Here is a 26,686-nt window from a genome sequence, read left to right as displayed (position 1 = left end):
GGTCCCCGGATAAGCGTACGCAAAGCAATGCGTCTGCTAGGTATGATGGCATTGTGCATTTACCTGGACCCCATGCACGCCTGCCACCAATGCAAGAATGTTTGGCGAAACAATGGTCTCAGGCAAGTGGTCAGTGGGACGGTCTAATGGTTGTTTTGCCAACACTGGTTCAGAATTTACGCTGGTGGTCAAGGGAACATCTTCTCAAGGGGAAACTCTTCCACGAACCGGAAGCACAACCGGTCGTCACAATGGACACGTCACTTTCCGGGTGGAGGGCCCACTACCTTCACCACACAGTACACGGCCTGTGGTCACAAGTGACTGCACAGAAACACATAAACGTACTGGAGTTATTGGCAGTCCTCAAGGCCCTACAAGCCTTCGAAGAACACATAACTAACCTGTCGGTACAAGTCCTAACAGACAGCACCACCGCAATGTTCTATATCAACAAGCAGGGAGGTACACTCAATCTGTCCTAGCTGGCACAGAAAATATGGAAGTGCGCACTCGGACTACGGATGTCCCTGTCCTCCCAACATGTTCCAGGGGTACTGAACACACTAGCGGACTCTCTCAGCAGAGACCCTCTACGAGAAGAGCACAAGTGACTACACACAGACGTCATAGACCACATCTTCTGTCTTTGGGGATACCCCTCTCTGGACTGGTTTGCTACAAAAGAAAACAAGCAATGCCCAGACTTCGCATCCAGGTTCCCTCAGCCACACTCCAAGGGGAACGCCCTATGGATGAACTGGTCAGGGATATTTGATTACGCTCCCCCTGGCCCCCCACCCCCCCAACTCCATTAATCAGTATGAGAGTGAACAAAATACACAGGGAACAGATGTCACTCATCCTAATTGCTCCTATGTGGGCCAAACAACCGTGGTATCCACATCTGCGCAAGCTGGCGATGTGCGATCCTATCAAGCTCCTATACCAAGTCAACATGTTGGCCCAACACGGGGGATCAACGTTACACCCACAACCTCACTCTTTGAACTTGGCAGCATGGCTCCTGAAGTCAGAGTTCGGACACCTTAATCTTCCACAACGGTGTATGGACATCCTAGAAGAAGCACAGAAACCAGACACTGCTATTTCCACAAGTGGAAGAGATTCATCATTATGGGGTTCATCTGTTTAGATTGGCACCAAGAGTGTACTCCATCGCACATTCTTACATGCTCCACCTATTGGATTCCGTATTGGTCTTTACCTCTCTTAAAGTCCATCTAGCAGCTTTATCAGCTTAAACCACCTCCCAATCTTGTGGTGGAAAGTGCCAGTCATTAAAGCTTTCATGGAGGGAGTGAAAAGAATACATCCTCCAGTCTCTTAAACCCCCCCCCCCCCCCCCCGCCTGGTTGGGATCTAAACTTAGTACTAGCAAAACTCATGGGACTCCCTTCAAGCCTTTTCAACACACTACCCTTAGAGACGTCACCTATAAAACTGCCTTCTTAGTGGCTATCGCTTCCATAAGAAGAGTCAGCGAGATCCAAGCCTAGTCAGTGCAGGACCCCTTCTTTGTCATCCATAAAGACAAATTGGTTTTACGGTCTCACCCTAGGTTTTCAAGTAAACCAGTCTATTGAGCTCCCGGCCATCTTTCAAAAGCCAACTAGCTCAGTTGAGGTCAAACTCCACTAGATGTGAGGAAAGCGGTTCTCTACTACGTAGATCAGACCAAACCGCTTAGGAAAACTGATCAACTGTTTGTCTCCATGTCTACAGGCAAACCAGGAGAGCACATTTCAAAGAGAGCAATCTCCAAATGGATAATCAAATGTATACAGTTATGCTATTCATTATCAAACAAGACACTGCCTTCTACACTTCGATCCCACTCCACACAGGGCACTTTGGCTACTTTAGCTTTTCTTGCAAACGTACCATTAGACAACATTTGTAGAGAAGCTACAAGTCGCTCAGTTCACACCTTCACTCAGCACTACTGCATTGACAAACGTTCCAGGACAGATGCACAGAAGGGACAAGCGGTTCTAAAACATCGATTTGCTGCTACTCCTTCTCATAACACTGCTCGCTAATCTATGTATAGCATGTGATCTAAGCAGATTACACAAGCAACAGAAGGAATACATTACTCACGTAATCGTATTTCTGGTGCTTGTATCTGCTTAGGTTCACATGCGCCCACCCTTCCTCCCCCGAGAGAAGGTGCCTAGATGTTTATATGAGCTTTTTCCACATATATATCTATATCTCTGTTTGGGAACTCTGTACTCGCACTACTCCTCATGCTACCTCATGTCAGAAAAAATACAACCTGAGGGACCTAGACGCGTGAGGGATCATGGGTACAGGAGATGTCACAATAGGGATAGTATTACTGCCACGCCCTATTTCAACGCCCATTTTTGACTTTAAAAAAACTGTAATACTCTGCAGCTTCCACTAGATGTCGGCCTATGCATAGCATGTGAATCCAAGTAGATAAAAGCACCAGAAATGTGATTACGGCAAGTAATGTATTCCTTAATGTATTGGTCAGTTAGAGTAAGCCTTCTTCAGAAGTCAGTGCATACCTTTTTGGGATGGCCCACAGACACTACCTACACCCTCAGGTGACTTCAATTGCTAAAATGCTGGGGACATTAATATATCACTGTTGCATTTAGAATCGTGGAGTAAGATGTCAAAGAAAAAGATGATTTAGAACATACAAGAGACAGCAAATATTCTTAAGCAGGCAAATACTTTTTGATGTCCCCAGAAAGAGTCATTCAATACAATAGGCTAAGCCAAAGTCAATGGGCCAAAGTCTTATATGGGATGAAGCACCTCTGGTAGGTAAATGGAAAAGTCTTTGCACAATGTTTTAGAAGTCATTGAAGAAAAGAAGAATCAAATGTTGGGTTACTTGCTGATTAGACTTGTGAGTAGTAGAAGATGCAAGCAACTGTACAGCAAGAGGTACGTTCGCTCAAACTTTGTACAGTGCCTTTAAAGATGAAGAAACGATGCAGCAGATGACTCCTGTTTCTGTGTAGCTCTGCATGTCTCACTGTTCCTGGGCCTCAGTCGTGGGTACAAGAGGGAGGCCGTCGGGCACCTCCTGCTATGCACTGGGACGGTCAAAACTCGCAACCGACAAACTTCACTTTCAGTGGCTGTTCAGTGTATCAGCTCCTCGTGTCTTCCGCAAATGGCAACACTGCGGTTCCTGGCTGTCAAGATGGACTTTCCTTGCTTCTGGGGTCCCGCATTCTGTTAAGGGTTCTCAGACTCGGTCAGTCCTGCTTCCTGGGAGTCAGGAGTATCTTCCTGGAGCTCTTGGCCAGCTTAAAAGCAACGCACATAATCTGGTGTTCCTCTCCCTGGCTATACAGTTTCCAGCAGCAACTCTGTTGAAATTCAACCGGCTCCGAGATGGATGTCCATGTGGCTTACTTTGGAGTTGATTGGTCCCACCAACTCAAGGGGAGAAGTCGTCCTTGCAGTGGCTTCTCTGTCGATGCGAACTTGATGTTTCAGCACTGCAGCAGGGCTTCACCGGGCAAACAACTGTCCAGGAGTTCCAGCAGGTGTCCTCTTAAAGTTCTTCGGGTCCTTCGTCCAGTAGTCTATTCTGCCTTCCAAGCCAAAAGACTCGCCGTTTATTCAGTTCTCTCCCATTAATTCCAGCCTAGCTGACAGTCAACCAGCAGGGTGGTTGTCCTTGCCGGACAGTTTTCCAGCCAATCACCACAGAGTGCATTTGGGTCTCCTAGGAGACCAAGCTCAGGGAGTTTCGGGCACCTCCCTCACTTCCTGCCTACCCCAGACACTCGGGCGCCAGAAGCGGTCTTCAGTCCTGAAGCTTGCCAAAGGCGTAGGAACAAAGGGACCAAACCTGGTTTGGCGCACAGAGACAAACTCTAGTAGGACCTTTCCAAAAAGAAATGGCGAAAAAAGACCGGGACCTGTTTAAACAAAGGGGGCTTAGACACCATCTTGAAAAACATAGCTCCCGTGGCTTTTAGCTAGCGGTTTTCCTGGTTGGGAAAAATCATGGTAGTTTGTTGTAAAACCACTGCCACCAGCCTTTTCGATAGGAAAGGGTAGCATTTGACCGCTACATGAGTTTCTAGACATATGGGATACTAGGTAACCCTTCCAGCACTCTATTGGAAGATAGTGTGTGCTGGGTCTAGGAATTTAATAAGATTAGTAAAGTCAATTTAACGCTACATTCGCTGGAAACAGTAGTTTATCCAAGAGGGTGTTTAAACCTTGGGACAGCCTAAAAGGCTTCCCTGCGTCACAGCACTGAGGGTGCCGTGTGACACAAATAAAATAAAAGATGTCTATGAAGTTGTCTAAAACTCCATAACCAAAAGAAATAAACACAGAAAACAAACAGAATTAAAAAATACAGAGTCCCAAAGTTGAGCAAAAGATCTGGGGGTCTTCAAGGTAGAGGGAATAGGCACACTTATGAGAATTCTCCCTAACACAGCCGAAGACAAAACTCCCACTGATATTGTTCCCGCCTACAATGGCAGGGGACGAGCTCGAACCACAAGCAAGCAATGATGAAAAAAAACGATCCCACCATTTTAGAAAAATTGTGAAAGTTCTGTGCATTACTGAGGCTGAATTAACAGTCTGCAAGTAAAAATGACTAGGTCATGAAGGTAAAATCACTGCCACCAGTCATTGAAGCAAACTTGTAATTTTAACACATGTTATAGGTAAGTAAGAAAGGAGATGCATTGTATCCCATCAGCACTCCACATAAGGTAGGGTGTGCTGGCTCACTATATAAAATGTAAAGGGGGATGAAAATCCCTCTTTACTACTTGGGAACTGTAGTTCACCCAAGTGCATGAAGGAGAGAACAGGGGAGCACAGTGGGGCAACCCAGCCCAAGCCCAAAAGTTGTAGGAAACTATAACTTCAACCATACACTATGGCTAGACATAAAAAGGTCACGCATAAAAAGAGTAGGTCAGATGGGGGAAAAACATCCCCTTCACCTAGGGACCAAGGTAAAATGGTTACCTAGTCAAAGCAAAAAGTTCTGGCGTTGACACAGGTATGGAAGGTTTATCATAGATTTGAAAATATTACCTAACACTCAGTGAAGATATTCTTCCTTTTTTCACTTTTAAACTGCTTTGTCAGCGTCTTTCCATTTCCTGCAGCTTCCCTTCAGCATGCTGTTTTTTGGATTGGGTTCTCGTAGGTAAGGATCTGTTTTCTGTGGTCGGCGAAGGCCCACAAGTTTCTTCCTCTCTCCTGGCGTGTCTGCAGCATGTCCCCTTTTCACAGCGTTTCCCTTCTTCCATGAGCTGTACGGCTTCGCCACACCTGTTCAGGATCTCCAGCTCACAACAGCAGCCTTTGACACTGGGCTGCTGATCTTTAAATTTCCTGTGCATAGGTGTTTTCTACCAACAGCTAGAACGCTCATTGGGCTGAAAGCCTCTTCCTCTCTGCATTGCTCTTTCCTCTTCCCAGTATTCAGAGGATACTGGGACAAGGAGTGCATTATTGATGCTTGATGAAGAGTCTGGATAATCACTTTCAACGTGCCTGGATGGTAAACCAGATCTAGGTGATGAATAGGTAGAACTGATAACGGCATTCTCATTACTTCCAAAGTTTAAGGCCAAAGTTTAGAGTTTGGTTGGTATGCTTTAGTGAATAATCTTTTCTATTATTCCAAGGGGGAGGGGGTGTAGAGGTATGGCAATAGGCCATGAGGGTATTGTGTATGAGAGGGTTATCTTCAAGGGCAATTGGAGGATACCATGTCTCCATGAGATGCATCCTCATAGCTGCCTGCAGGGTCAGGATCAGATCCAAATGGCTGCCGTTCCCTGGCCACACGGGCGGAGGGCACTGCTGGGATATCCATGAGGACTCAATAGGATTCATTACAGTACCCACTTTTACTGATGAAAATCAAGGATGTTTATGTGCAGATATGTCCTGCTCTATATTCTTTTAGGGTGACCCCAACAAATATTTATACTCTGCAACGGTCGGCACTGTCTCCGAAACTCTAGTTTGTAAAGCTTTCCATAAGCATAAACACAGTGAACTTCACATTGCACAGAGTTTCAGGTAGTGATTTTCCACCTATTGAGGACAAAAGGGGGTGTTGTACCATATGTTTAAAGGTTTGACATCTGCTGTCAGTTTGGAGAGCAACACAGTCTCTCTTGATGTGGGGACACACAGAATTTCTTTGAAGGGAGTTCAGATTACCTGGTAGCTGCTTCTGTTATTCCTTTATTTATATGCTGACCTTGTATTTCTACCCACAGCCTTATGCACGGTCTTGCAGTTGGCGGAAAGGCTCCTCCTGGATCAAATTCATCGACTTCAGAACAACAAAATTCAGTACGTAAAGTGTCAGCTATATATTTCCCTTTTATTAAATTGCAAGACCTGTTCCTCCTAGTTTGTGTAATTACACAAGATTTTCCTGATTTGAATCTGCATTGTTTCATTGTCTTTGGATGCTTCATGTTTGCAAGGGGAAGAGTGAATTGGATTTAAAGGAAAGCAAATTGTTATAAAAATAACTTTCAAATTAATTTCTTTGCCCCCACATATTCCCTAACCGTACATCTATCTTCTCCAGTGCCAGGTGTCTTTGTAAACTTTTTCAGTCACCTGCTGGGTTGAGTGCAACCCAACCTGGTGCTGTTGGGCACCCATAGCACTGTATGTCACTTCAGCTGCTCCCTATGACAGTCTTTTTTTTTCTTATTTTTTTCCCCCCTCAAACTCCAGGTAAGCTGTTATAGAATGCCACTAGGGATTGTTTTTTTTAACTGTTTCTGCCTAATCCCAAAGTGGGGTTCAAGCTTGGCAGGAATTGTGCGTGTCAGCTGTTCTTGTTGGATCCCACTTTTATGCAGAATCCTGTGCAGTTCCCTTAGGGAGCACTACAGAAGATGTTTCCCCTCTCACCTAGTTGTTTTCATGTAATGTCCCCTCAAAAATATCGCCATGCAAAGAAATTGCAGAAAAATGGCAGTTTTTTGTGGGGACATTACCGCAACTCCCAAATCCTTTCATTTTTCATGGGGATTGGGGGACACCACCGCATCCCTCGCCTGCCCCTGTCCCTATATATACAGTCACCTATATAATGTCGCCAGAACATTTTCCCGGCGACCGTACAAATAGGGATATTATTACCTGATACCGTCTTTTTCTCTTTTTATGGGTGACGTTTATATGACTCACCATAGGGAGTTATAGTTTCCTTTAACTTTAGGGCTTAGCTTGGGTTGCCCCTTTGGACTTCCCTGTTAATTTGTATTTAATGCACCTAGGAGAACTATTGTTCCCAAGTGGTAAAGAGGGATTTTCACCCTCCCTTTACATTTTATGTAGTGAACCAGCACACCCCACCTTATGTGGAGTGCTGGTGGGATACAATGTATCCCCTTTCTTAGTTACTTTGTTTCAATTGATGGCACTGGTTTTACCTTAGTGACTTTTTAGTTTTATTACCCGCAGGCTGTTAATTCAGCCTTGGTAATGCACAGAAGGGACACCATTCTTCTAGAATGGAGGTTTCCTTTTTTCAACATTTTTAAGTATGCGTGTTGTTTCTGAAGTCTTACCCTTCCATTCTGGGTGGGAACTACCTCTGTTGAAGTTTTATCTTCAGCGGGAATCCTTTGTATTACCTGCCCAGGCTTCAAGTGTCTGAAAAGGCAGGAAGCGAGGGAGGAGTCAAACTCTGCAGCCCTTTCCCTTCCACCTTTGCTTGTGAGGAACCAAGTCCCAGTGGGGGGCTGGCTGTCCTGAGTGGACAGCCAGACTGCCCCTTTCTGTATACTGCCGGCCGAGATGGCAGAAGTTGTGCTATATACTCCGAACTAAGAAGCTGCTGCCAAGTCAACCACTGCAGTTGAAACCGAAGGGGAAGATGAAGAAAAGACATTGTTGGGTAAGATTTTCATAGAAATGGTAAATCTTCCTGACCTGGGTCAACCCCAGAACTTTTTTGCTTTACTAGTGGGATATGTTTCCTGAATACCTCTGTGGGTGGAAACCTTTTTCCACACTCACAGAATCTTTTACTCTTTTTATGGGCGTCATTTTTTTTGGCTCTCCATAGTTATCCTCTTTAACTTATTGGCAATGAGTGCCTGGTTGCTGGGTTGCCCTAGGGGCTCCTCTTTTAACTTTCTTTTGCTAAACTTGAGAGAACTCCAGTTCCCAAGGGAAGAAAGGATCTTTGGATACCTTTTTACATTTGATTTAGTGAAACCAGCAGAGTGCTGGGGAGATGCAATGTATCCCCTTTCACACTAAAACTGTAACCATTCTGTTACCAGGGACAAGCTTACCTTCAGTGGCTGGTGGCAGTGATACCTTGTATTCATTTGGTGCACCTTTACCACACACTGTGTTCACAGCTGCAGTAAAGCACCTAAGGCTGCTCATTTTACCAAACTGGTCCCGGTCTTATTTCGCCATTTTAGTGTTTCTTGTCCTTTCTTGTTTCTTCCCCTGACATCCAGATTGGGAAATTCCTTTGTGTGGCTTTTATCTTTGCCGGGAGTCCCCTGGACTCCCTGCACAGGCTCCTGCCTGTCTGTGGAGGCAGGAAGCGAGGGAGAAGTCCAAAACTCTGCAGCCCTTTGTCTTCCACCTTGCCTGAAGGCGGACTACATACCAGTGGGGGGGCTGGCTATCATGAGTGGACAACCTGCCCGCCCCATGTAAAATGCAGGGAGAGAATGCAGAAGTTGTGCTGTAGTTACTGTTAAATACTGCGAACCTGAAAGCTGAAGACAAGTCGACCACTGGAACTGAAACCGAAGAGGATGATCAAAAAGCGGCAGACACAATTTCCAGCGACAGGGGGGCCTGCTGTGTAAACTGAGCCTGCTGTAGCCCTTCCCTCCAATCGACCTGGGGACTCCAAAAACGAAGACCCTGACCCAGAGCCTGGTGGGACCCGCTAGACTGAAGGAGACCTGCATTTTGAACTATCCCACCTGTCGCTGCGACCTGGCGGGGCTGCAATACCCTTGGACCTCAAGCCATTGTGCGGTGCAAGGTCTTTTGAATTCCGAATATAGCTGAAACTTTGTGGGCATCATGGTGGATCTCCAGAGACTCGAATAGAGTCTGAAAAGTCATCAACCAAGTGCTGGATTTTTGTAACAACGACAATTCAACTGCGATATTCTCTTTTTCTGAGCTCCTTGGATGGGCGCCAAATCCACAGAACCACATTCAGCTGTGAGGAACACCTTGCATAGAGCCTTCTCCGTCGATCACTGCTGCAAAGTCCCTTCTAGGGTCCTGTTTTCAGTCACCACAACAAGGGGTCCACTGACCAGTTTTTTTTTTTTTGGCTGCAGATCTGTGTGCAAAATATTCAATGCTGAGGTACTGTGTTGGCTTGGGTATGTACTTACCTTAAATCTTTTGGCATTTCTGTTTAGTTGTGGGGGGTTTTCTGTGATGGGGAGGCCTCTCATCCAGTGCACAGAGTCCCACTGATAGAATCCTGCTAGGGTGTCTTCTGTGAAGCCCCTGGACCCCCTTCTAACCCTAGAAGTAAAGTACTCGCCTGTTTGCTCAGTGTTTCCAAGGAACTCAGACTTTTGCTACTTAAGAACCTATCCTGACACTGCCTGTTGGACACTAGATCCTAGTGACCCCCACCCCTTCTGCCACTGAGAACACTCATGCTCCAAGAATGAGGGAACGACTTTCAAGGGATTGGGCCTTTTGCCTAGAAGAGAAGTGCTTAAAAGTTACTTACTTGAAAAACAATTGGTTGGTAACTGTAACTCCAAGAGTGAACACTTACAAAAGTTATTTCTTACCATAGATGTGTGATGCACTATTCTTCAAAGTATGGTCAACATCTTTTCTTTCCTTAGAAACTGTTTTGCCATTCTAATAGAAAGTAGATGTGAAGTTGTATTACTGTCCTGTGATTAGGTTGTGCATCTTCCCAAAATTAATGTTGGTTTCACCAGATTGTTTCTGCAGGATAATTGTAGGAGTGTCCTCCAACAGTTGGCATCACCAGATTAGTCCTGTTAGGATAGTTGTAGGAGTGTCCCCCAACTGGGTCTTGCTTCCCCTGACTTGCTGCTAGCCTGTCTAGAATAAGTCTGTATTAGGTTGTTGTCTACCTAGAATAACCGGAGTCTTTCAGTAAAGTGAAACATTAGGGTTTGCTTTCCCTGTGCTGTTGTAGTCTTTGGTTCTAACTGTCCCTCATAAGTCATACATGAGGTACTTTTATAGCTGGGAAAGATCTAACCTGGACTCCATTGTGAGGTTAAAAAAAGTAGATGGATTTTACCTAAAGTGAGTTAGCTTTGTGCCATCCAAAAATAAGTTCCCAGAGTTACTGTTTATCTCAATCTGTGTTTCGAGCTCAAAAGCACCTGCAATTGAATATTACTTCCTTTTATTCACCTAGTATAACGGTGGCTTATCACCAAAGTAGTTATAGGTTTTTACTGTACCTGGAATAAGTGTTCCACTATTCACAAACATTATATTGTCCAGTTGAATGATTGTGATTTGTACTGAGTCACTGTACAACTGGTAGGGTCTACTGCTCTTGCGTTACTGAATGTAATTGTGAAAGTAACCATTGTTTTTTACTCACCAAGAATAGGTGTGACCTATACTGAATGTGTATGAAAAGGTTTTGACTTCCCTAGAACTACTGTTAGGTGTTTCAAATCCGGTTTATACTTTGGTCTGTGTACCTTCAAGTATAGCGTTGTGTTTTGAATTGTTATTACATATACTGTGTGATAGTACTTACCCCTAAATTTATCTGGGCCTACCTGTATTTAAACATTTATTTTTACATGCATAGTGTTTCAGCTACAGTAAAGCGCCCACGGGAGCCATCTTTGTCAAAATGTCCCCAGTCTTTTTTTGCCATTCCTGCTGGAAAGGTCCTTCTTGAGATTTACTCTGCACGCCAAAACAGGTTTGGTGCCTTTTTTAGTTTTCTTTGGCAGGATTCACAAGTGAAGCCCACCTCTGGCTGCAGGGTCCCTGGCAGGGGTAGGAAGTGAGGGACATGCCTTAAAGTCCCTGTGCTTAATCCCCTTGGTTACAGGAATGGACCCAAAGGTGATTGGCTGGCTGGCTGTTCTTGGAGGACAGCCACCCTGCTGTGTAATTGACAGCTAGGCTGGAATGAATGGAGAAACCTGCATGAAAGGTGAGACTTTTTGGCTTGGAAGGCAGAGTCGACCACTGGACGAAGATATCCAAAGAAGAACTTGGAAGAGATGCCTGCTGCAACTCCTGGACCGTTGGTTTGCCCTGCTGTGCTGAAACTCCAAAATCTCCTCGATTAGAGAAGCCCTGCAAGGCCGACTTCTCTCCTTGGGTTGGTGGGACCAATCAACCCCAATGTGAACTTGTCTGTACATCCTCTCGAAGCTGGCTGAACTTCAGCTGCTTGGACCGAGGTGCCAAGGAGAGGAACACCAGATTGGGTGCATCACTTTTAAGTTGGCCCTGAGCTCCAGGAAGATCCTCCGGACTCCCATGATGCAGGAATGATGAAGCCTGAGCCACCTCAACAGAGTGCTGGACTCCAGATGCAAGGAAAGTCTATAGTGGTAGCCGAGAACCGCAGTGGTGCTATTTGCTGAGAAGCGAGGAGCTGAAACCACGAAGTGCTGCTGAATTGAAGTTTGCCCTTTGAGGCAGCTGACTGTCCCATTGCAGTGCAGGTGTCCCCAGAAGTCCTCTCTTGTCCCCACGACTGAGGCCCAGGAACCACAGGATCTGCAGAGCTGCACAAGAACAGAAGCCAGCTGGGCCCATTTCTTCTAACCAACGGTATTGTAAAACTAAGGGGACTTACCTCTTGTGTAGCCTTACTTGTTCTCAGTTGAGACTTGTCTTGATTGCTGTTGCAGAGTTGCTTGCAGCTTTTTCACCTCCTAAACCTCCCAGCTTGTGGCCCTACCTTGATTCTACTTTTTCTACAAAGACTTCCAAAACAGTGTGCAACACTTTCACTTAACTAAAAGAAGTGCTTCAGCTCACCTAGACTTTTCCAACTTAACATTGGCTGTCGTGGCTCCCTGAAAGACTCTTCTTACCTCTGACTTGGTGTTTTACCTTTTCTCCAGGAAAGGGTCAATTTACTTTGTAGTTGGTGTTCAAAAGTACGTACCTGCTTCAAAATATTCTAAAACCCTTTTCTTTGACGCCAAACTCAGTATTGCACTAAATGTACCAGTGATATATTAATGTCCTAGTTATTTAAGTCACCTCAGGGTGTAGGAATCATCTGTGTGCTTTCCCAAATGGGTACATGCTGATTTAGAGAAGCTAAGAGGGTGTATTTTTGTGTTACTGTTATATTGCTCCCTTCTGAAGAAGGCTTATTCAACTGACTGTTAAACCTTGAGTGTAAGAGTTTATTTGAATACTTGTCATTATGAATCTGTGTAAAAACCCTACTGTTCACATTGACCCCTCGATGAGCCTGGCTGCTCAGCCACACTACCAACCTGTGTAGTACAGACTTATACCAAAGGTTGGGTTCCTATTGCCAGGAGGTAAAGGTTGCTGTAGTCTCCCAAAGGGTATATGATTTTTGTATCACGCTCATACACAGGTGTTTCAGAGCGTGACAAGGCAAGGGAGGGGAAAAGGGGAGAGCAAAAAACTATCTTTCTAGGCCCAGTGACATTGAGAACGTGCAAGTGCATGGGAAAGGGGAAAAGTGCATGGGAGGGGGAGAGTGGAAAGTGCGGAGCATAGAGGAACATATAAATATTAATAAATAGCTAATAGAGGCAATAAACAATGGTAGTGCCGCCAGAAAGTGCTGCGTTTAAGGCAGCAGACTGGCTAAGTCTGATCAGTGCAGAAAAAAGAAAATGGGGGTGTGGGGAACTGTATGGGTACAGATACAGTCCCCAGTGCAAGGGGTGGCCAGGAGGGTGGCAGGGTGAGTAGGTACCTGGGCCCACAGGACAGAGGGTGGCCAGGTGCACGGTGCCAAGAGCAGTTCAGAAGGGGAGAGGGGGAGCGATGGCCGAAGCAAAGAGGAAGGTCTTCAGGAGCCTCCAGACCTGGAGATGGTTCTCAAGTTTTAGAGTGGCAGGGAGGCTGTTTCAGAGGGAGGCCCCAGCCGAAGACAGATCTACCGCGAGCTCGTTTCTTTGAAAAACAACTGACCGTGAGGGAGTTGGAGGAGTGAAGAGCTCGAGAGGGGAGGTATTTGCGGAGGGATAGCTGAAGGTATTTTGGATCCAGGCCCCAGAATGCCTTTTGGACAATGCAGATGGTTTTGAATAATCCTAGCATCCACTGGGAGCCAGTGGAGAGATTTCAGAGTTGGAGAGATATGATCCCAGGGCTTGAGGCCAAGGGCAAGTGTTGCAGTCCTGTTCTGGATTATTTGCAAAGTGAGGTAGATTTAGAAAGAGGCTGTTAAAATAGTCCAGCCTAGAGAGAACCAGAGCTTGGGAGACAGTGAGCTTCTGGGAGAAGGAGAGGAAAGGCGGAGTACCTCTGCGGTAGTGCAGTAGAAAATTTGACTTTTTAGAGACCTCCGAGATGTGGGCGGAGAAGGAAAGTGTGGAGTCAAAGGTGACACCGAGGTTCTTGGCCTCGCAGGTGGGGGTAGGAGAAGGGCCAAGGGGGGCCGGCCAGAGAGTGAGGGGAAAGGACGGTGAAGATGTGCCGATAAGGAGTATCTCCGTCTTGCACACCAATTTTGAATGGCAGTTAGGCAATCAGAGATGGGAGAGGAGATAGCCGAGGGAAGCCTGAAAATGAATTGGGTATCGTCCGTGTAGCACAGGAAATGTGAGCAGAAAATGTCATTGCGGTGGGCGAGAGTTGCCAGGTATTGGTTGAAAAGCCAGGGCGGGAGGTTGGACCCCCTGGGGACCACCACCGGTAGAAAGGAAGATAGATGATGGGCAGGATTGTGTGCAGTACCCTTCTAACACCTCCACACACTAGATGTAAGGAGAGGTGTTATCTACTATCTGGAAAAGGCAAAGCCACTAAAAGACAACCCAGTTTTTCATTTCAGTGGCAGCTGGTGGGGAAGGGGGACCCTGCCCCTAAATCAGCGATATCAAAGTGGAAAGTGAACTGCATCACACTGTTAAACTCTTGCTAAGAGTGGCCTGCCCTTCATGCCTAGAGCACTCTACTTGGTGAACAGGGGCTACCATAGCATTTATTTCAAATGTTCCTCTTGAGTCCATTTGTAAAGAAGAAACCTGGAGTTCTGTACAAACCTTTACACAACACTGCTTCCTAGATACACACCCTAGGTCTGATTCTCTGATGGGACAAGCAGGGCTATGACATCTCTTTGCTACTGATCCTTCTCACAACCCACCACCCTCTCTGGGTACTGCCCGCTAGTCTATGCCCCGCATGCGATTCTAAGCAGATTAACGAGCATCAGCAGACATGCATTACTCACCGTAATAGCATTTCTGATGATTGTATCTGCTTAGATTCACATATGCCCACCCTTCCTCTCCTCGTGGAGTAGATGGAACTGTTAGGCTAAAGTTTGAATGCAGTACCCTATGGGAACACTAGAAGCAACTATGACTACAGATATAGGCCATCGAACCTTTGGTATAAGCTTGTACTACACAGTTTTGATAGCGTGTTGAGCAGCCAGGCTTATCTTAAGAGGGGAAATGTGAGCAGTAGTGGAGTTATACAAAGATTCAAATAAACTCTTACACTCAAGGTTTCTTGCATAAACAATTATTAATTTATTGATCAGTCAGTTATAAAGCCTTCTTTAGAAGGGAGCAATAGAATATTAACACACAAATACACTTCAGTACTGTACACTTTGAGTTTCTGAATAAGATGAGACCCTTTTGGGATGGCCCACAGACAAAACCTACACCCGCAGGTGACTTCAATAACAGGGGTGCTGGGGACATTAATATCTTACTGTTGGTATTCAGAACACTATTAAACGTTGGTAAAAGGCAAAGGTTATTAGAGCACAAGCGATCACCAATATTCTTAAGCAGGGGAAATACTTTCAGGTCCTCTTAGAGTCCTACAATTCAATAGGCTAAGCCAAAGTCAATGGGCAAAGGTCTTTGTATAGGATGCAGCACTTCAGGCAAGTAAATAGAAAAGTCTTTGCACAAGTACTTAGGAGTCTTTAATAGAAAGAAGAATCAAATGTAGGGCCACAATCTGATTAGACTCGAGTTGTGGAAGTTAAAAGCAAGTCTACAGTAATAGGTAAGATCTCTTAGACTTGTTTTACAGTAGCTTGGTAAAGCAGATAAAATGCAGATGACCGCTGCACAGGAACAGAAGTTGGGTAGGATTTCCACAGAGCTGGTAGATCTTCCTTTCCTGGTTCAACTCCAGAACCTTTTGCTTTTCTAGTGGGATATTTTTTATTAATACCTCAGTGAGTGGGAACCTTTTTCCACACTCGCCTATTCTTTAACTCTTTTCATGGGTGTAATTTTTAAGACTCTCCATAGTGACTTTTTAAAGTTATCATGTCTAACAACTTATTGGCAATAAGTGCCTGTTGTTGCTGGGTTGACCTAGGGGCTCTCCATTTAACTTTCTTGTGCTAACCTTAAGTGAACTACAGTTCCCAAGGGTAGAAAGGATCTTTGGATCCCTTTTTTACATTTTATTCTGTGAAACCAGCACACCCCACCTTGTGTGGAGTGCTGGGGAGATACAATGTAGCCTTTTTTCACATTAAAACTGTAACAATTCTGTTAGTGACAAGCTTACCTTTAATGGCTGGTGGCAGTGATGCCTTTTACTCATTTGGTGCACCTTTACCGCGGGCTGTAATCACAGCTGCAGTAAAGGCACCTAAGGGTGCTCATGTTAGCAAAAATGGCCCCTGTCGTCTTTTTCTGCTATTTTAGTGTTTCTTGTCGTTTCTTGTTACTTCCCCTGACACCCAGGGCGGGAAATTCCTTTGTTTGAGTTTTCTCTTTGGCGGGAGTCCTCTGGGCACCCTGCCCAGGCTCCATTCAGTCTGTAAGCACAGGATGTGGGGGAGGAGTCCAAAACTCCCTCATCCTTAGTCTTATGCCTTCCTTCACTGGGACAAATCACAGTGGGGGGGAGGGCTGGCTATCCTGATTGGACAACCAAACGCCCCTTTCTTGTAAAATGCAGGGAGAAAATGCAGAGGTTGTGCTGTAGTTCCTGATAAATACTGGAAACCTGGAAGCTGAAGTCATGTCGACCACTGAAACAGAAAACCGAAGAGGATGACGAAGGAAAAGTGGCAGGAATGATTTCCAGCGACGGGAGAGCCTGCTGTGTAACCGGAGCCTGCCACAGCCCTTCCTTCCAATCGACCTGGGGTCTCCGAAAACGATGACCCGAACCAAGAGCCTGGAGAGACCCACTAGACTCACGAGGACTTGCATTTTGAGCCATCCCACGGGTTGCTGCGGCCTTGCGTTCTTGCAATACCCCAATACTCTGGGACCTCAGCCACCATGCGGTGCACGGTCTTCCGAATCTCCCTGAAACTTTGTGGGCATCCTGGTGTATCTCCAGAGACATGAATCGAGTCCGAAAAGTCCCCTCGCAAGAGTGCTGGACCTTTTTAAACAACGAGAATTCAACCGCGATTTTCTGTCTTCTAGGCTCCTTGAAAAGGCGCCAAACCCGCAGAACTGTATTCGGCCGCAAGAGAAATCTTGCCTAGAGCCTTCTTCATCGATCCCTGCTGCAAAGTCCCTTCTGAGGTCTTGTCTTCAGTCTCCAGGACAAGGAATCAATTGACCAGGTATTTCTCTGCAGTCCCTGAATTTCTCGTGCTGCAATCCCTTCTTCATTGCTGAGCTACTTTGTTGGCTTGGGTATATACTTATCTTAAGCCTATTGGGATTTCTGTGTAGTCCTGAGGTGTTTTCTGTGATTGGGAGGTCACTCATCCAGTGCACTCAGTCACACTGCTAGAATCCTGCTGGGGTGTCTTCTGTGAAGCCCCTGGACCTTCTTCTAACCCTAGAAGTAAAGTACTCAACTGTTTGCCAGATTTCCTAAGGAACTCTAACTTTTGCTACTAAAGAACTTATTCTAACACTGCCTGTTGGTCACTAGTCCTAGTGACCCCCCTTCTGCCACTGAGAACACTCTTGCTCCAAGAATAAGGGAAAGAGTTTGAAGGGATTGGTACTCCTGCCTAGAAAATAAATCAAGTGTTTTACTTACTTGTAAAGAATTGGTTGGTAACTGTAATTCTAAGAGTGAACAGTTACAAAAGTCCTTACTGATCTTGAATGTGTGATGCACGAAGTATGGTTAACATCTTTTCTTCCTTAGCTACTGTTTTGCCAGTCTAAAAGAAAGTAGATGTAAAGGTGTTTTACTCTCCTGTGATTAGGTTGTGCCTCTTTACAAAAGTAATCTGTTGGTTTCACCAGATTATTCCTGAAGGTTAATTGTATGAGTGTCCTCCAACTGTTGGTATCACCAGGTTAGTCCTGTTAGGATAACTGTATGAGTGTCCCCCAACTGGGTCTTGTTTCCCCTGACTTGCTGCTAGCCTGTCCTTAAGTCTACATTAGGTTGTTGCCTACTTAGAATAACTATTCAGTAAAGTTACTTTCCCCTTCATTCTGAAGTTAAAGTATGTGGGTTTTACTTACCTTGTGTTAGCTGTGTGCCATCCAAAACAAGTTACAAGAGTTATTGCTTACCTCAATTTGGGGTTCCCTGATTGCCAAATCATCTGTAATTGTATATTACATCCTTAGGTTTTACTCACCTGGTATAACTGTGTTATGACAAAAGTAGTTATAGGTTTCTACTGAACCTAGAATACGTGTTTCACTATTCACCAAAAAGTATATTTTCCAGTTGACTGTTTGTGATTTGTTCCAAGAGTCACTGTACAACTGGAAGGGCCTACTACCCTTGTATTACCAAAAGTAACCTGAAAGTAACCATTGGTCTTTTACTCCCAAAGAATAGGTTTGACCTATACTAAATGTGTATAACAAGGTTTTGACCTCCCCAGAACTACTGTTAGGTGTTCCAAATAAGGTTTATACTTGGACATGTGTGCTTTCAAGTATAGTGTTGTTTTATATTGGGATTTCATATAATGTTAGTACTTAACCCCTAGATTTATCTGGGCTTACCTGTATTTAATGAAATCCTTTATTTTTACAATACATAGTGTTTCAGTGTTTCTTTGGATCATATGTATTACAATTTCACTTGTACTGTATCTACTGTCCTCTCTCCATCCTAAAATGAGCCTGGCTGCTCTGTCTATGCTACCCCGAACTCAGGTGGTACAGCCTTATACTAAGAGTGGTGTCTTGTACTGCCTCAGTTGAATGGTTTTACTAAGCCCTTAGTTGAACATCAGAAAAACTGTCCTAACAGCAGCACTGCAGATCTCGCTGTTCCTGGTTCTCAGTCGTCGGGACAAGAGGGCGGACGCCGGTACTCCTGCACTGCACAGGGACTGTCAAAACTGACATCCGGCAAACTTCACTTTCAGTGGCTTTTTCGTGTTTCAGCTTCTCGTGACTACCGCAAATGGCAATACCGTGGTTCCTGGCTGTCAAGGTGGACTTTCCTTGCTTCTGGGGTCCCGCACTCTGCTGAGGGGGCTCATGCTTGGTCAGTCCTGTTTCGTGGGAGTCCGGAGGATCTTCCAAAAGCTTTAGGCCTGCTTAAAAACAACACAAATAATCTGGTGTTTCTCTCCCTGGCTTATTAGGATTCCTGCAGCAACTCTGAGGAAATTCAACCAGCTCCCAGTTGGATGTCCAGGTGGCTTACTTTGGAGTTTATTGGTCCCACCAACTCAAATGGAGAATCGTCCTTGCCGGGGCTTCTCTGTCAGTGCGAACTGTGTAATTTGGCAGTGCAGCAGGGCTTCACCGGGCAAACCAACGGTCCAGGAGTTGCAGCAGGTGTCCTCTTCCTGCTCGTCTTCGGTTGCTTCGTCCAGTGTTCAACTCTGTCTTCCAAGCCAAAAGACTCACTGTTTACTCAGTTCTCTCCCATTCATTCCAGCCTAGCTGTCACTCACCCAGCAGGGTGACTGTCCTTGCTGGACAGTCAGCCAGCCAATCACCACAGAGTGCATTTGGGTCTCCTAGGAGACTAAGCACGGAGTTTTGGGTACCTCCCTCACTTCCTGCCTACCCCAGACACTCTGGAGCCAGAGGCGGGTTTCACTTAGAAACCCTGCCAAAGGCGAAATGAATAGAGACCAAACCTGGTTTGGCACGCAGAGAAAATTCCTAGAAGAATCTTTCCACAAAGACATGAAAAAAGGCCGGTGGCCATTTTGAAAAAGATGGCTCTGCACCATTTTGAAAAAGATGGTTCCCGCGGTTGCTTTACTGGAGCCGCGAATGGTTGCATTAAATGCAAACCACGATAGTTAAAAACGAAATCTGCCACCAGCCATTCAGTGAGGAAAGGGCAACATAAAATGTTACATAAGAGGTTATACATAGGGGATACTAAGTAACCCCTCCAGCACTCTATTGTAAGCTAGTGTGTGCTGGTTCTATACATTTACAATGGTAAGTAAAGTAAATTTCACTTTACTGCTTTGGGAAACACAATAATTGATCCCAAAGAAGGTATTTGAACCTTAGGAAATCTGGACGACTTCCCTTTTGTGGGATATATTTACCCACTCAGCAGTACTTCCCCCACATCACTAAGCTGCGCTTCAGCAGAACCAGCAAAATGGCTGCGCTGGCTCCTGTAAGCACCATTGCACCCAAATTGTGTTTTGCAGTGACAAAAGGATGGCTGCACTATTTTGCCAAGCGCCATTGGGAAAGATGGAACAGGGAGCACCCCGAGAACGGCTACTGTGGTGTGTTCTTGTTTGTCTTCAAGAAATGGAGTGAAAAAGCAGCACTGCTTTGCTGCAAGCCCAACATTCCCATTGAAAAAGGGAATATTTCACCTTTAAAATGATGCCGCTCTGATGCTTTTTGTCTCTATTCTTCATCACACTACCTTTATCAAAAAGACCCTGTCATGCCCAGCCATATTCACATTGTGCTCCATCAGAAAAGAGCTTTATTCCTAAAAGACAAGCTGTGCCAGCCAAACCTGAGAAAATCAACAAAAGCTTTCCTTCAGCTACACGGGAAAAGCTTACATTTTGCTACAAAATGTCAAATCGCTGAAAAGAAAATAACTTTCTGTGCACATGTCAATTTCATGAAGCCTTGTACAGACTGTTGTGTAAAACAAGCTGACTACAGCTACAAAACCACGTGGGAATCCAGATGGAAGAGCAAAACCGAATTTGAAAGGAATATGCCAGCTTTCACCACATGCGTCAGAATGGGCTTTTGCAAACCAGAGAAAAAAAAATGCATGTTCTAACAAGTAAAATGTTGAATGAAAGCTTGTCTGTGCCTAACAATGTAAATGGGTTTGTTGCTGGGGAAACATGTATGGGCTGTTTTATTCAACAGCCTTGTTTTGCTTCAGGACAAAATAAAATAAAACTGTTAAACTGCATTGGCTAGATTTTGCAAGCTCCCAAAACAGGTTATTCCAGTTGGTCAGAGCTAAGGCTTCCCCCCCAAAAGGGAACCACCATAAACTTCCAGGACACCTGGCTGATGATTGCTAGGTTGGTAAACTTGACTGACCAGGACAAAGAAAATGGAACTTCTAAGACACGGATATGCGAAAAAGAATATCACACCTCCCTGTGACTTCTACAACTATGACAAACCCTGGACTTATAGGGGTAGCTTGGAAGCTATTCCCGTATATGGGGAACAATACTGAATATTTGTTTCCCAAGACTATTTTATAAATAAAACTTGTAAGACTTTTATCTTTGCCACAGGACTTTGCAAAAATGTGAAAAGTGTAACGCTCACCTGATTCCCGTAGAGGCGCCGGTTTTGACTGGGCGTATACCGTATCTTCAAAGGTGATGTGTAACACCCGGCTTGCTCTTTGGGCTGGACCTCTGTGCACTGTATGTCTGACTCGAAGGGTAAGATGTCTTAGGTAAGTGAACGCCGTGCTCTCCATCTGCCTCGGGGCAGGGTGCTGTAAGCAGTTTCTTCACTGGATAAAGGGAGCAGGCCTCTTGACTTCAGAGGACTGCTGTCCGTCGTTTACTGCACGAACGGTACGTTTCGAGTAATTCTAATGTCTTTAAAGTCTTTAGTAATGATGTTTCTTGTTTTGCAGGGTTCCGGCGATGGCGGATGACGGGCTGAAGTGAGTTGAAGATGGAGCCCGTGTGATGAATAGAAGCGCCTGGAAGCACGCAAGTAAGCGCTTGTTGCCTGCTTCACGATGCGCTCTAACTGTCTTTTTATTTTGCAGGTACAAGTTCGGAGCGGCTGCAGGGTGCCGGAATACCCAATGGGTTAGATGTGGAAAGGAGTAATGGCACGTGAGTATTAAAGTTCCCCAATGTCTTTAAACGCACCTTGTTTTGTCTTTCAGATGCGGGATGCAGCGCCGAAGGCCTCCGGAGCGCACGAAAAGTAGGTAAGCCTTTGTCTTTCAGATTCCGGAATGCAGCGCGAGGCGTTGGTGACAGCCGATGGACCAGGTAAGTGAAGAGCTGTCACTGAAGACCGTAATGCTAACCTGTTCTTTCTTGTCTTTATAGGTGTTGCTGAAGACTGGATTCAGGATGGTAAGCCTTTTTCCTTAAGCCCAGGATCAGATGCAGAAGACACGATGAGCGTTCTGCTGCAGAGGATGCAGAATAACGCAAAGCAAGATTCATCCATCGGGTGTGCTTTAAATAGCCTCCTGTAGTGCTTAGGTGTCTCCTTCCACAGCCACGCCTAGGTAAGAAAAGAGTTCCTGCTTTCCAGAAGACTTCCAGTGTTCTGAATCTAGGGAGTGGCTCCTGCCCCACCCAACAGGAAAAGTAGTTCCAAACAGAAGAGGATCAGAGGCTCAACTGGCAGGCAAGTAAGCAGCATGGTCTGCTGCAGGTAAGTCCACCCAAGCATTATGAGCCCGGCGCTTCCAGCGCTGGGACTGGGCATATTTATGAGCCTGGTGCCACTGGCGCCAGGACTGGGTCCAAAAGGTCCCAATTGGGACTGGTTGGCACTCGGAACCTGGGTTATGGATCTGCTTCCAAGGGAGTTGGGAAGACCCTGACCTTTTGGAAGCAGAGATCATGACAAAAAGTTAACAGTTTAAATGTGATTTTATGGGCTTTCATTTAAGACATCGTAGACTTCACTGACACATGGGGAATAGAAATGGTAGAGAATAAGGTATTATAAGGAAAATATCCATGATGCCATTGCGAATTTTAAAACTTACATGCCCAATGATAATACACACCCATGTATAAAGTTATAGAATTTATAAATTTAAAGTTGTAGAAGGGCGAAACAAGGTCCCACAACTGTGAGGATTGGACTGCTATGCTCTACATACAATATGTAATCTGCCCATGTGAGTTGTTAAAGTGTCACAGATGTGTAAATTGGGTTGACTGATTTTCGGCCAAAAGGACCGTGGGGTGGCTTTTTACCTCTCAAATGCAACCTCAAAAATTGGGACTCTTCCTTGAGGAGGCGACCAACATTGATTTTCCTATTTGCTTCTTGGAGGTAGGCCTAGCTCAGTCCTGCCCACCAATACTTCTGTGATGTCACCATGCCCTATAAATAGGAGTGGTTAACAGAGCTACAGACACTCTCCTGAATTTCCTGCGGCTGCGTTCCTGAACTGCTTCACTACAAGGCCAAAGCATTGCTGACCCTACTCCAGCAAGGCCAAAGCATTGCTGATCCTGTCACAGCAAGGCCATTGATCCAGAAAACCCCCATTAAAATCCCATTTTAAAATAAAAACAATAAAAAATAAATAAAGGGGAAATGTTGTGGTACCTTTTGCATCCTGAAATCAGACCAGCTTGCTGCCCACTAACTGCATGCCCGCTGCAACCCTGCCATCCAGCTGTCCTTGCCATCCAGTGACCAGAATTGCCCAGATGTTTGATGTAAGGCGCGCCAGCCGTGCTGTGACCAAACCCAGTTGGCTGTTCCAAAATTCCAAACGTGGAATGTATCTCCCCATCACAGAGAAACACATAGTATCCCCATCTTGACCCTTTTGTCTGTATTACACTCTCTAAGCAATCCTATCTATACCCTGGCAACTTGTTAATACTGTTAGAATCCTCTGTGCACCCTGTCCTTAATTTCTAAGTGCTAGTGCATAATTTCATTTCTGTCTGGTGTAAATCAGAAGCCCTCAGCCATATTTTGAGTGATGAAACTAATTTCCAATTAAAGTTGAACGCTGGGGTGACAGGGTTGACCTCACAAATCAACCTTGGAGCTTACTGCGTTCCTCTTTAACAATATGGTCTAGATATATTTGTTTAAGTAACATTTGCCTTTCTTTCAAAACCAAAGTCTTAATTTTAACTGCTTTTCCCTAAAACTGAACCCCATTCCACCCCCGAAAATCTCATTCAAATCTTCAGCTACCACCATTCCTTCACTTTGATATTGTCCCTGTGATATACATATGTCCCCAGACCAAAAACCACATTGCCATTTTCAGCATTTCACCCGTTTTTATAAAAAAACGTTTGGGTCATTTTAAACATGAATTGAAAAGAAATGCAATTTTCCACGTGTCATTCGGCTGCAGCTTGTTTTAAACTTTCCACTCGTTATTGATTTGTTTGCTCTTTGTGATCCATTGCCTTGTGATTGCTAGTGTTTGTTACTGCCTTTGTGAGAAATCATATTTACCTCAGTTTTAACCGCACATTAATTATTTGCCATATTTGCCATTTCCGAGTGTCATTTTATGCTATTACAAAGGGATTTAAACTCTCTTTTCCTCTTATTTTGTGAGGGAAGGTCGGATTTTGATTGTTTGTCCCTTGTTCCTGACTACCTGCTGCTTCTTTCTATGCACTCAGAATCTGATTAATTGTGGGTTGAGGGAACAGTGCAGGGGGAAATCCTAACTTGGGTGCTATCTATACTAATTCAAAAGTGCTCCTGTTCACTTTTGCTTTGTATATGTTCTACTAAATGGTTAACCAAGTACATGGCTTCCATTTTCATAGTAATTATACCCCCGTTGGTGATTGCTGCCCCATATTAAAAATGTTATGGTTTCTTTTGAATTTTAAAAATACATAAATATGGCCATTTCACCAACTGGCCTGGTTCATGGTCTATTGTGACCTGGGCTATTTCAAAAAGGGGGTGTGAGACGAGTTGTGTACCATCTCAAATTGAATCTGCATTAAATAAAGAGAAGGGCATCTCAGTTGTGCGCTACATACTAAGCTGAGACCAAGGTGTGCGTGTCGCCTGATTGAAATCCTTAACACTGTGCTACTGCACTGAAGGCGCTTTGTGACACAATTTGTAAAAGATGATGCCTATAGAGTCTGCCAGACTCCATAACCAAAAGGGAAAGTGTGTAAAATCACTTTAAAATACATGAGAGAGTGGGGAACAGGGTCTCACTCTCTCCAGGTTAAAAGAAATCAAGTCCTCAAAATCCAGCAAAGTTGCTGGGCGTCTCTAAGGTGGAGGGAATTAGCACATTTTTGAAAATTCTTCCTAACAGGAACATAGACCTCTTAAACCTTATCTTATGTACTCACTCATGCTGACTAGAAGGCTCCCTCACGGCAGAAAAAACACAATCGGAGGGACCTCGATGTGTGAGGGATTTTGGGTACACTACACGTCACGGATAGGGTCAGTCATGCCCATGTTGACGTCCCCTTTCGATCTTCGAATGAAATATGCAATACTCTGCGATTACCACTAGATGTCGGACTATATGCCCAACATGTGAATCTAAGCAGATGGTCATCGGAAATGCTATTAAGGTGAGTAATGCATGTCATTTGCACTTTATTTTGATATGTCTTATCAATGAAGGTGTTTGTGACATCTCTCCTCTAGTTGGCGATATATATATTTCTGATGTTTGTTAATCTGCTTAGAATCACATGCTGTGCATAGGTCCGACATCCAGTGGTCACTGCAGAGTATTGCATTTTGTTTTTCGTAGTCGAAAAGGGGACGTTGACAAGGCGTGTCTGTAACACTATCCCTATAGTGACGTGCGTTGTACCCACAATCCCTCACGCGTCGAGGTCCCTCAGATTGTTTTTTTCCGCCCAGCTTCTGTTCGCCTTACGCGGTGCTCCTAGAGAGACATTGCTAATACTTACTACGGACCTCGGTCCTTAATTATACTTATTATATTGTTAAAGATCCCTCCCCTCGACGTTAGCTGTGAAGCTGTTTCTCCGCCGAGCAAGTTTTCGACGGAGGGGAAGAGGCGGAGGAGATCCTTCGGCGCCGGCCAACATACAGTAGGGAGAGTGGGGGTTCTCAAGCACCACCCGCAAACGCAACCGCGACCAGCGATTGGGCTTTCATCATACACGGGCGCTACCTCAAAATCATCCGACGTAACGCTCCATAGAGCGGCCGTCGAGGAACAACGCGCAACGCAGGCAACGTCGACACCAGAGCCCTCGACTGACAAACTCGTTGTCGAGAGCCTGGCGAGAATTGTTTCCGAAGCGACCGTACGCGGACGACGAAACAAACGTCGAATACCGCGCCGAAAAAGCACAAAAGTAGCCAGGAACAGCCCCATTCATCTAAGGGCACTTCTGAACTACCGGCGGGCTTTTCAGAGGGAGACGGAAACCTCTCCTCAACGTTGTGGGAGCGTTCGAAGCGTTTTGAAGGTGAAAACACTGATTTCCCCCCTCTAGACTATTCAGGGGTACCCCATGAGACCCTTGAAAGACTCCATTCTTGTATGGAGAAAATGGAAAGGTTTTTGGGAAACCAAGACCCACCCACTCACAAAAGACAAAGAGAATGGCCCCAGGATGACCCTAGGGTCAAGATTCCTAGGCTGTTCCCCCTTCCACAGACGTATATGACCTCACTGAAGAGGAGCAATACCTCCAGGAAGAGGAGTGTTTGGGTGGAGAGGAAGAACATGAGGAAGAGGGGTTCGAAGAAGATCCTTACACTACTGCAGGAGCTTTTGAAGAAGATACAGCTACCTCGCAGCACTGGCAATCCCCATCAGTGCAGCCTTGGCATTCCCCATCAGTGCACTCAGACCCTGATGTCTTTCACCCTTCTCCTCTCAAGGATTCACATATTGGGAACTCCTCTCCCATAGATGACCAACCTTCACTCAATGCACTATTGCGCAAGGCAGCAGCGCATTTTGAGTAGACACAGGGGAAACTCTTCCTGACATAGACTTTGTAGAAAACGTTATTAAAGAAAAAGCCCCTGTTAGCCAGTCTATTCCGCTCCTGCCTTCTATAAAGGGAAGAATATCTCCTTCCCTTTCCAATCCTGCCTTAGTAAGAGGGGTCAACCCTCGAATAGAAAAGCTCTTCAGCCCTTCATCCTCTGACCCTTTGTACATCAGAGGACATTCTATTCCGCACTCCCTCGTAGTTACTAATACAAGAAAAAGAGCGGGGGTACCACTATCCACTAGTGAAGCACCACCTGACAAAGAGGGCAAGAAGCTCTATGCACTTGGAAAGAGAATCACGACCTCCGCCGCCTTCTCAACTAGGATTGCAAATAACAATTCCCTACTAGCTAGCTACCCGGATGCACAGTGGAGCAAGCTGCGCAGCGAAGCAGAGGACGCACCAGAACCCCTGCGTTCATGC

General features: G+C 45.3%; 1 protein-coding gene across 1 annotated transcript in view; it reads left to right on the top strand.

Annotated features, from left to right (window-relative positions):
- The window catches only part of GCN1 (GCN1 activator of EIF2AK4), a 1,783,851-nt gene that overhangs the window by 675,861 nt on the left and 1,081,304 nt on the right, over positions 1-26,686 (top strand). Inside the window, exon 17 of the mRNA XM_069619734.1 lies at positions 6,291-6,366. Coding sequence (XP_069475835.1) covers positions 6,291-6,366 — 76 coding nt within the window. The remainder of the gene's footprint in view (positions 1-6,290; positions 6,367-26,686) is intronic.

The sequence above is a fragment of the Ambystoma mexicanum genome, chromosome 10, assembly GCF_040938575.1.
Source record: "Ambystoma mexicanum isolate Mex_15411 chromosome 10, UKY_AmexF1_1, whole genome shotgun sequence".
Classification (NCBI taxonomy): Eukaryota; Metazoa; Chordata; class Amphibia; order Caudata; family Ambystomatidae; genus Ambystoma; species Ambystoma mexicanum.
This window is presented reverse-complemented; position numbering and strand designations above follow the sequence as displayed.